Below are 12,132 nucleotides of genomic sequence, written 5' to 3' on the forward strand. Positions count from 1 at the left end.
GTTGGAATATGGAAAGGGGAGAAGGTAGAGATTGTTTTGCTGCGTAGCTTTTCTCGGGGTGTGCAGTAAGGCCCTTAAAGGCGAAAATATATATATATATTTTTTTTTTTAAAGTTGCGTGGTGCGCGCACTCGGTCGCGCACACCTTTTTACAAGAGTGTGAAAATGGAGATAAATCAGAAGTTTGAGTGCTTAGATATAAGGTGGCTCTGAAAAGAGCCATTGTGTTAATTGAGTGTTTTCTGCATTTATAAGTAAGTACCGATGCAGAGCCTGATGTTGCAGAGGAAGATTCTGTTTCCCTCATTCGTGAAATGAACACCGTCTCTCCTATAGACGTCTTGCATGTGGTAACGCAAGTTGTTGTGGTAAATAGAACCCATGCTATAATCTTTGAGGAACGCAGAAACAGATTTATTTACATGTCTCCTTGCTTTCTCAAATTGTGCACAATGGTGATTGGACCAATTCCATTTCTGTCTTTGGCATATATTGGAATATACCAAGGCAGATCGAGGAAAAAGTGTCATCAATTGTCGAAAGGTGTCTTTTAGAAGCATTTCCAGACCTACCCCAGTGATTGTGCCTAGATCGTTCCCACCACAGTGCACAATTATAAGGTCTGGTTCTGGGAGATGCATAAAAGTTTTCACCAATGGAATCAATTGGTGACATTTCAATCCTCTTTTGGAAATCCATGTTATGTGTACATTTGGTAAGCTGAGGTTGCAAATTCGTCTGCTTACTGCATATTTTTCACTCCAGTGAATATAACTGTGTCCTATTAGCCAGACCTTCATTTTCAAGGGATTTGTAGTCGTCCTCCGATTGGTTCTGGAAGTGGAATGGTAGTTAGAAGTTGAAATTCTAAATAAAGAAAAAGGAAGAGGCTGGGTGTGGTTTAAAAAATAAAAATGATTGGTTGATTGTAAGAAGTGGAGATTGAACAGTATGTTGCATGTTAATGTTTATGTTAAACGAAAAGTACTATTGGGTGTGAAAAAAAAAGACATGTAACAGAGCTGTGGATTGGCAGGTGTTTCTGGAGGGAAAACAGTGTTGTTACTTTGCTGTAGAACGTTGAGATATGAACTTTTGACCTGTGCCTTCAGCCAGGTGCAGAATGAGGTGTTACCATGGAAACAGCCAGAGATGGCAGTGGGTGATGGGTGACTTTTATGTGACATTGAAAATATTGTGAGGGAGAACCAACTGAAATGTAATTGCTTACGTTACGCGCTCCGCATTGCTTCCGGGAAGCTGCGCTTCGCGCCTCGCTCACCGGAGCACTTCCGGGTGCGCTAACGCGGCGCGTCATATGACGGATTACGCAAGAACGCGATACGTCGTTGGGGCTCCACCGTAACTGATCGAATTAGTAGTCTACAGTGTTTCTGGATGTTTCAGACTGAAGCTGGTGTCAGCATGAGAGCACCCCGTGGCTACGTCGTGGCCATTCCGCAAGCAATCATGGCAGTCTCTCCCCACCGGAAGTCTGCAGGAGTCGGAGGCCTCGGTGACTCTTGTAGAATCTTCAAGGCTGACAGGACGCTTTTGGGAATGGGGCTCATGCCCTAGCAGTCAAGCGTCCGAGTTCCAGGGTTGCCCAGAGCCATCCTTGCAGGCCAGGCCCAAGTCTGTGGAGCCGACCGCCATTTCCTGAGCTCCGTGGCAGCCGCCTGTCGCTGTATCGGAAGAGTGGGTGCAATTCAGCCGGATGGCGGGTGAGACGGTGTAAATGTGATAGTTGGACCAGGGCACCGCAGGACGTGTCTTCAGGTCAAACGGATTGTGGGACAAGGTCCAGAATGGAAGAGGCATCAAAAGGCAAGAAGTTCCGCCTGACCCCGGGAGACGGCCGCCTATGTCAGGGGCGATCTTAGGCCATACCAGGGGAACAAGACTTGGGGAGGGGGCAGGAGCCAAGCGCCCCCTCTGAGTCCGCGTTTCTTGGACCCTGAAGTATGGCACTCAACATTCAGAACTTATGACATTTGTGCAAGGCAGGGACATCGAAGCCTCTCAGGGACCAAGTATATCGAGAGTCCTTCCTACAGAAGGTGGTGGGGGTGGCGGCATTAGCAAGGCATCCCCCCACACAACTTGTTGGACCCTGAAGTATGGCTCTCAACATCCAGAACTTATGACATTTGTGCAAGGCAGGGACATCGAAGCCTCTCAGGGACCAAGGATATCCAGAGTCCTTCCTACAGAAGGTGGTGGGGGTGGCGGCATTAGCAAGGCATCCCCCCACACAACTTGTCGGACATGACCTCTGGATGTACTGGGTGTTCAATTTCAGAATTGAAACTACTAAGAAGCAATTAGAAGTGTTGTTTTCATGTTGCAGTAGGTTCCATGTAAATAGTTATTTAATAAAACGTGTTATCATGTTACTTTGCTGGTGTGTTGTATATATTTATAATATTTGCATAGTGTTTGTCGTTATTTTGGGCGGGGTGGGTGGCGGAGCCGAGCTGTCTTGCAGCCATCATGGCGTCGAGCTCGGTTCCTCTCTCTAGTTTCATGTTTTTTCTAACGATTTATATGTTATAGTTTGCTAGCACAATACAGCGGATAGTCCGCATTTTATATATATGTCCTTTTTATTAGGGGGGTCCTCCGGTGGAGTCGGACGATCTACCTCTAATAAACGGTCCGGGTTGAACCAACTACCAACAAACGGGGCAGAGATAGGCATGACGGGTTACAAAGGGGACAAAAGTGTGCACTACCTATCCTTCACTATCTGCAAAAACGAAATAGAGTATTGCGACTTTATGCTTATTTGTGAACAGAGAATGACCCAAAGAGAACCAATTTCGAACAATCATAGGCTATTGGCAGTGGGCAGAGAGGCCATGACACAGAAAATGGCTGTTACTTACGTGCATGATGGGGCCTAAAAGGGACTAGATGGCGTGGCCACTGTTTCGCGACTTTCACTTTACTTTTAACAATGGCTGTGGTGAACATAAATGAACGCCGCTTATGTATACCTAATTTTAGTCATTTTCCACAAAAAAGGTTTTGATATTTGCTATTAAAAAACCAAAGAAAATCACTGAAAAAACCATAGGTTATAGACCATATATAGTTAAATATCTGAAGTTCATCTCTGCACTCCATGGAGATACAGGTCGTCGATCAGAAGATGTGCTGGCCACCTCTAATGGTAATAGCGTGGCCAGGGCTCTTGTCGTTGCCTCTGCAAATTGCAGAGGGTGCACTTGTTTGACATGCCGCACCATGGTATGTATGGAAAAGAAATATTTTTTTGCTGGATTTCTTCTTGAGAGAACCAAGTCACATATCGTGCAGGTTACTTTTGGTGCATTCAGTTTCTTTTGATCTTCAGGATAAGTGAAAAATTGCCAGATGAAAGATTTATTTTTTCTTATTAAAGGTAGTCGTTCATTTTGGTCAGATTCGGAAGATGAATGAGATACGGTAGCCATTTCACCAAAGTCTTCCGAAAGATGTAGGACGTTGTTGTCTCTTGAGAGTAGAAAAGATAGTGAGGGAAGTGGGTGGAGTGCTGCGTGTAAATTCCAGAATTGAAACTATTAAGAACCAATTGAAAGTGTTGTTTTCATGTTGCAGTAGGCTGCCATGTAAATAGTTATTTAATAAAACGTTTTACCCTGTTACTTTGCTGGTGTGTTGTGTATCTTTATAATATTTGTCGTTATTTTGGGTGGGGTGGGCGGCGGAGCCGAGCTGTCTTGCAGCCATCATGGCGTCGAGCTCGGTTTCTCTCACTAGTTTCATATTTCTCATGAGGGGTTGTTCCGAATTTTTCTATTTTAGCGAGGTCAAAAAAAGATCTCATCAGTGGCCTACTGATTTTGCTCGATTCCTTTTGTTTTTTCTAACGATTTATATGTTATAGTTTGCTAGCACGATACAGCGGCTAGTCCGCATTTTATATATATGTCTTTTTTATTAGGGGTGTCTTCCGGTGGAGTCGGACGATCTACCTCTAATAAACGGTCCGGGTTGAACCAACTACCATCCTGATTTTGTATATCTTCTGAGCTGGATTTAAGCACACAATTGTTAAAGTATGAAACGTTTTATATTTCTAAAAAAATACCAAGGTGTGTACATCCGGTAACGCACGAAAGTTTAAAAAGACATTCGGCTCCATTTACTGAAAAGTTTCATGGGAATAAAAAAGAAGTCTAGGTACAGTCTCTTTGACGTACTATAAGTTCTTTGAGGGGTGTATGAAGAAATTCAATAAGTTCAAATCGCAAGGTTTTCACGAAATATATAGGCCTGTGCGCGCACTCGGTCGCGCACGAAAGCCTGGAAATGCGATATCCATTTTATTGACAACTGTTGCCGAGAGTGCGCACACCGGGTCGCGCACGAAAGTTTAGTAAGGCTATTTTTATTTACAGACAAATTTTAATGTGTTTAAAAAAAGGCAAGGTACAGACTTTCGAATTCTGTATTGCTTTACAAGGAGTCTCTATGCAACTTGAACAGTGAAGAAAACGGCTTGTTTTCGAAAAAAATATTGCCAGAACTTTATTGCCAAAAGTATAGGTTGCATACACGACATTTTTCTGAATTAGCATTATAAAAACCAATGAAATTCACAGAAAAAACCGTAGGTTTTACACACGTTATAGTTAGGAAGTAGCATTTAAAAAACCTATGAAATTCACTGAAAAAACCATAGGTTTGACACGTTATAGTTAGCTGGAAATTTTACTGACATAAAACCAATGAAATTCCACGTTATAGTTAGTTGGACTCACTATAACTTGCGCGTGCAATGCACTGCTGATGACGTCACATATTACATCACTCATGACCTGGTCAGTGACATCACTGATGACACCATCCTTGTGACATAGTGACAGACCTCCTTTCACTGTAATGTAACCCTTGAAACACATATTCAAAAATAGAAACTGAAATTTTAAAAAAATGCAGATACCCATATCAGTTACAACAAGTAATTCAGTAATTCCACCATCTATATACACATCCACTCATACATATACTCACTCATCATATGAAATGATACACCTATACATCCTGTTACACACCGACAATCATCGAAAAGTTACTCACAGACATACTCACACGTGCAAATAAACTATTGAACATCCATTTATTTGAATATAGAGTTATACACACACTTCCACCTTACTTCTATTGAAAATTACACATATTTATTCTCTTAAACAATCACTTATAGAAACACATACTTATTTAAACAGGAACTCTTTCAATCTCTTACTCTCACATATACTCACTTATATACATCAATATTCACATATACTAGATTAAAACATATGTCGTTACTGATAAAGACACTAGTGAGACAGTCATTCACTCACTAACAAACACATATACACACTCATCCACCCATACAGTCCTGGACATATGCTGTCTTCAAAACACATACAAACAGAGAGTCAGTCACTCATGCATCTATGTGCTAAGTAATACCCCCACCAAACCATATAGACACTCATACTGATACTAAGAGAAACATCTAATAACCCATATACATACGCATGTAGCTACTTACCAACACATGTAGCCACTTATACACAAAGTGAAACACTAATATATATATTTAAATATTTAAACATTACTCACTAATATTTATTTTTCAGAAAGAGACATATTCACTGGATGGTGTCATCAGTGATGTCATGAGTGATGTCACTGACCATGTCATGAGTGATGTAATATGTGACGTCATCAGCCGTGCATTGCACGCGCAAGTTATAGTGAGTCCAACTAACTATAACGTGGAATTTCATTGGTTTTATGTCCGTAAAATTTCCAGCTAACTATAACATGTGTCAAACCTATGGTTTTTTCAGTGAATTTCATAGGTTTTTTAAATGCTACTTCCTAACTATAACATGTGTAAAACCTATGTTTTTTTCTGTGAATATATATATATATATATATATATATATATGTATATGTCCTTTCCTGCCTGGTTCTTTTGCTCCCCGATCTCCTAGCAATTTCTTTTCCTTTTAGTATTTGGAAACATTCCACGAAACATAAATTATAAACAATGTATACATTTACTCTAAACAAACTCTATAACAAAAGTATTTCTCCGGGTTTTTGTTAATTTGCTTTGAACGAGATATTGCAGGACTAGGTACCACCGTTGAAAAGATAATTGCCTTTATTTCACCACAGAAGTCATTCACTTGTACAGTAATTAGACAAACTAGATATCGGTGAACATTTTGTACTGACAAAAAGATGATCTTGCACAGTACAAGTTAGATACAATCTAGCGTCCCTGTTCACGCACTCGCCTAGAAATGTGATTTTAATGGCCGCTGTAACAGTTTGAGCAAAATGATGAATCTGCGTACTCGAGACAATGTGGCCTTATCTGATTTAACTCACCCATTGGGAACAAGATGTACTTCATCAATTTACACAGAGCACTTGATCCAAACTCTTTCCCTCTGATTATATTGTTATCTCACTGATTATTTTTACAGTTCTTGCAAGTTGTTTGCCATGTTTTCGAGAGAACGTGACTGAAAATGTAAGTTCATTAGAGCCATGTCGGTGCTGTTGTTGAAAGTCAGTGGTTCAGTGTTGAAGACAAGTAAAACAGAGTAACAAATAAGATCTAATGAAAGTCATAAGAATTGGAAGAATAATTTCATCAATGTTGGTATCTTCTTTGGTTAATCTTTTCTTGCCTTCTTAAGGGCACACACGTTTCTCCTTCAAAGTTGGTAATACCAGTTCACCGTGGTCCAAGGAGCTCTGGGGCATCTGGGCAGTCCTTGTAACAAGTATTCATTGGGCTGTCTAGACGCCCTAATGCAATCCTTTTGCATCCAGTCAGTGTTTTATAAGCAGCAGCAGGTAGCTGGAGGGTCACAGTTGGCGGAATGGTGCTTAGGCTTATATAGGACTTCCATGGCTTCGGTCCTAGAAAGCATGGCACGCCGTGGTTCAGGCGCCAGTGTTTTGGAGACACTGGTGTATCAAGCAGGGGTTGCAGTGAAGTGCCACATATATTTGGCACAGAAGCATCAAGCCAATGTCATTGGAGAATAGTGGAACCTGAGATGAACACCACTGCAAAAGTGTTTAGTTCCAATACTATCCTGAACTTCTCCTCCTCTTTCCCGGCATAAGGGATGTAGAGAACTCTTGCTCCTATTGATGAGGCAGCAGCACATGTTTCTAATTTGAATGCAAATGTGACCATATTTCCTGTCTCACGGGCCAGCTTACTTAACTTGGGGGCTACCATTTAAAGGAAGTATGTTACATTGGGGTGGGGGCGGGCGATTGAGTTGAAGTTGACCTGTTGTAAGCTTAAGTTCAGTTTCATAGGAAGGAATATTTTCTAATATCCTGAAAATACAGGTCCCACAAACCTATCAGACCCATGTACTCAAAATAATAAATGTAAATTCAATCAGCCAGTCAGGTACTTGCTCCTAGGCCTCAGTAATAATATTCCCCAACCCCAGGTGGTGGTGCAAGACATTATTCGCATGTCCTTTGGGCCTGTGTTATAGAGGCGTTCTCCTTGAACACAGGTTTTGTAAGGGTGTTGCTCTGTTCGATGCCACAGGCTCATCCATCTCAGCTTGTCTCAACCAGTGAGGCAAAGACAAGGGATCTCTCCCAGTTCCATTGAAAGTTTGTCTGCACTAGATACACAACAACGAGGCTGCAGTGGTTCGAGGACGAAGGGAAGTAAGGTGTGCAGCATTGGGACTTGCTGAGGGACAGGGGAGAAAGTTACATCTAAACCATAGAACACCTTGTCACACTTTACCACAACACTTCTACATCACTTAACACAATACCACATCACCCTGGCACATCTTACACTAGCCCACCACTGTACACCACTAAGGTAAATTTATAATCTACAGGGACCCTCAAAACACACACACACACACACACATACCCGGGGTAAAACCTTGCAACCTAACGCCTCACTTCACCAGATAATATAAAATCACAAGGCTCCAGTATACAGCACACTAATTTGCACAATTCACAAACACACCTTATACCCACATCACTCTACAACATGCCCAACGTATCACCTTGCAACACAATGCAAACAGTACACCTCTGCCAGTATAGATCAGTTCACTACTTAATGGACCATAGAACTAGATGCCACATGAAACCACACTGCCCCACATTACATCACAAATCTACAGTGTGCCTTATTACAACATACCTCCCCACATGATACAAAACAGCATACCAAAAAAACAGCATCATGAACGATGAAATAACAAACTACTCCGTATCACACAAAAACAACCCTGCAATATGTCACAGCTACCACAACAGGATACCATCTCACACAATTTTGCACCATATCACATCACACCATGCACAACTGAACCAAAAGACATTACTCTCTCAGCACATCGCTTTATTCACGCGTTTAAACAAGAGGGCGACAATATATAATTTACCATAACATACACAATATCACATCACATGATGGAGCACACCATTTATTGCCTCACACCATACCAAATCAGATCAACTCTTACCACACCACCCTCACAATTGAACTGGACCACAACATACTATTCAACATCACACATTGCATCACAACACAAAAGCCAGCACAAGACCACCCAGCTAGTCATGTAATCTAGCACCACCTCTTAACACACCATACATCACCACACTACACACTTTCACTACAACACCGTTCCACAACACACGTCATACCACACAACTTAACACCATATTCATCCTGTCTCACCAACACATCTACAATACCACTTTTAACCCTGAAACAAAGTACAGCAAGGCATTACACCACGTTTATCGTAAACACATTCTAAAGCACAGCTAGCACAATAAACATATCACACAAGTAATGCTGTCGACATAAATTACCATATCATATGTTCAAACTTCATTCTGCTTTTTTGCGTGGAATCTTTGTACAGCATACGGCTGCCACAGCAAATCGTGTGGCCAGAAATGCAAAATAAGCATTGGCAATGCCAATAGGTCTGGTTTATGAATCACTGTCAAGCCGGACCTGAAAATCCATGTAAGATAATGACTGCCCTCCTCCCATCCATGTAAGATAATGACTGCCCTCCTCCCATCTGTGCTGCTGCCAGAGGAAAAACACCGTAAATGTTCTAGTTGTCTAAGACAATTTAATAGCATTACCGTATATTTAGTAGCATTACAGGGTCATGTGTGTGCCTGTGAAAGTTCAACCTTAAGCAGCTAGATAAATAAACAAAATGACCACAGCTGTGTGGAGGGCAAGCACTTTTTTTTGGAGCACACAAAAGTCCGCCCGATAGTAAAGCGCTCAGATACCCGATTTGGGTTAAGTTCGCGCTATATAAAACTCTATAAAATAACAAATTAGAAACTGGTACTCCTGGCTCCCAACATATGGGTGGCCCTGAATGCCCTTTCTAGTGATGCTCACATAATTGTCTGGTGTCAAGCCAAACCATAACGAAAGTGTAGGGTTTAATTAGATAACCTTTGACAACTTACAAGAATTAGGCTCAAAATAGCTTCCGCAGACGTCACTATAAGAAAATTCAGTAGCATACTGGGAGTGAATTTAGCTCTGTGGTAACAATTGACGTTTGAGAGGATTAGCAAATGTGTGACTAGCCCTGATATCGGGTGGAGCGTCAGCTTACTAGACTGTAAATAAGTTTCCAGGCTCAATTTTAAGTCTTTATACTGAAGACATTGTTTATTGTAGGAAGTAGTGTATAGATTTGTGATAGATGAACCTTGTTCTTTGTGTTCAGTTTAGTCTCTTATGAATAATATGGCGAGCTCCGTGCTTACCAATATACACAACTGTAAGGTGTGCATGTAGAATGGGATTCAGCATCAAAATTAGTATGTTGTTTGTTCAATATTGTGAAAGTATTGCACTCCCTTCCAGAATGATAAAGCAGCATGTTCAGGTAGTTTCTTTGAGCGGACATAACTTTCTAATGTAGGACCAGTTTCCCATTTCATACATAAAGATTCGAGGAAAATCGAATGTCTTTCTAATCTGAGTCCTGATATTTTTTTCTCAGAAGTGACATCTGCAGGGAAGAAATGGTTATGTGATCAGCAGCCGTGTTATTTTCAGCAGCAGAGTAAAAACAAGGGTTATTAAATGTGTATCTGCTGGCGGGTAATCTTAGCACCTGAGCCATGACTTTAAAATGGCCTTGTTAAATGAGTTTTGACCGTTAGAGACTCATCAATATTGAATGGAAAATGCCTTTGGCTCAGATATAGTGAAATTAGTTACAGCAGCGAGTCAAGAAATTGGAATTCCTCACTTGGAATCTGCAAGTTGTTGATTGAGCCCTCCCTATGAGTAATTTGAGCACCTGTCAGATCAAAAAAAGAAAGTAATGGTTATCTAATGTGTACCTGATACATTTCTATCATGACGCCTAAGGCCAGTTTTCCTACCTGTCAAACAGTGGATTCCGTGGAAGCATTAAAGAGCTTACTACTATGGCTTGTTCATTCTCCTTATTCAGCCCCTGTCACAGTACTGAATAACAGCCCTGTTTTTGTGTTCATGCACAAACCGCAATTATCCATTTTTGTACGAACTTCTTCTCTAGCTCTAAGAAGTGTCAGATGGTTTGTCTCTTCTCTCAAGTCCGTTTACTGGTATTGTCAACTTTTACCCGCATACCAAAGTGCTCTGACACAGTCAAACGCAATTTGCAACGCTCACCAAACACAACAAATAGACAATTGCTTTTGATATTCATTACATTTTTTCGGCCGGGGATCATCATTATTTGAATGTATCCCCTATAATGCCTGTTCTGATGTAATAGTTCCTTGTCAAGTGTTGTGTTTCTCTGCGACATTTCTTCTTATAATACATAAGTTTTAAAAGCATCTTAAAGGTTTCATTTGTGGTATAGTTAAATTATTTATCCTTACTCTTGCCTCAGTCTTTCTCCTTCAAGAGTTTGCCCCCCATTCTCCAAAACCTTTCCCTGATTGGTTACTCACCTAATAATGTCTCTCCCCCATTTTTCTATCGCCAATGTTAATCCTCTCCCATATAAGACTTTCATGACCTTTGCAATTAAGGTCATGTAAAAAAGGTAACTGACTCCGTCTTCAAAACATCTGTGTTGCTAGGTTGTATGGATATTCTCTTAGTGACATGTTTTCTCTTTCTCCAGTTCTTAGTGACCCGCAGGCCAGAGCAATCTATGACATATATGGAAAAAGAGGGCTTGAAATGGAAGGATGGGAGGTAAGGAGCTGTGTTCTTTTTTTAAACCGCATGTTTTAACTGATGTTCTTTTTTCATGACTGACACCTATGTGCAGTCAGTGTGGTATAAGTTACACAGTACTAAACTGTTATGTGTATTTGTAAAGCACACGTTTACCCGCGAGGGTGTCCTGGTGCTGAGCAGGTGTGTGTGCACGCTTAGTCCTGCCTTTGGTAGGTCGGTTAATTGAAAAGCTAGTCTTCAGCTTCTTACGGAATTCAAGAAGAGAGGAGGGAAGCTCTGGTGTGGAGTGCAGTGATGGCGTTGACTTGTGCGATCATGTTCAGTTTACTGTTGATGATTGTTCCAAGGTTCCTGGCATGGGTTCGGTTGTGCGAATGGGTGTGTGTCTGAGTTCGGCTGGCTACCATTTGTAGTTCTATGGTCCAGTAATTGTGCAAACATCACTACTTCTTTTCTGTCTGTGTTTTGAGACAGCTGGCTTTCTTCCAATTGGCAAATTGGGTCATGAAGGCTGTGAACTTGTTTCTTGTGTTATGGGCCTTATCTGAGAGGGAGAGAATGAGTTGTGGATTGTCTGTGTATTAAAGGATGTTGATGTTATGTGCAGGGATGGTGGGTCGAGCTGACCGGTGAACCCTGAGGCACTCCAGAGATTGGTTTGTCGGCTTCTGATAAGTAAGGTGCCAGGCTGACTGCTTGTGTTCTATCCGTTAAGTGCAGACACAGCAGAGAACGGGTCCTTGGTTGCCAATCTCGAGCCAGTGCCTGATGAGGATGGAGTATGAGACCGTGTCAAATGCTGCAGCGAGGTCCAGGAGAATGAGGGCTGACGTGTCTCCTCTGTCTAGGATCATGCACGTCCTGTGTGGCGGTGT

At 41.5% G+C, this 12,132-nt stretch overlaps 1 protein-coding gene across 1 annotated transcript in view; it reads left to right on the top strand.

Annotated features, from left to right (window-relative positions):
• The window catches only part of DNAJC11 (DnaJ heat shock protein family (Hsp40) member C11), a 788,848-nt gene that overhangs the window by 170,903 nt on the left and 605,813 nt on the right, over positions 1–12,132 (top strand). Inside the window, exon 3 of the mRNA XM_086922163.1 lies at positions 11,199–11,272. Within this exon, the coding sequence (XP_086778289.1) occupies positions 11,199–11,272 (74 nt within the window). The remainder of the gene's footprint in view (positions 1–11,198; positions 11,273–12,132) is intronic.

This window comes from Lissotriton vulgaris, chromosome 5, assembly GCF_964263255.1.
Source record: "Lissotriton vulgaris chromosome 5, aLisVul1.2, whole genome shotgun sequence".
NCBI lineage: Eukaryota > Metazoa > Chordata > Amphibia > Caudata > Salamandridae > Lissotriton > Lissotriton vulgaris.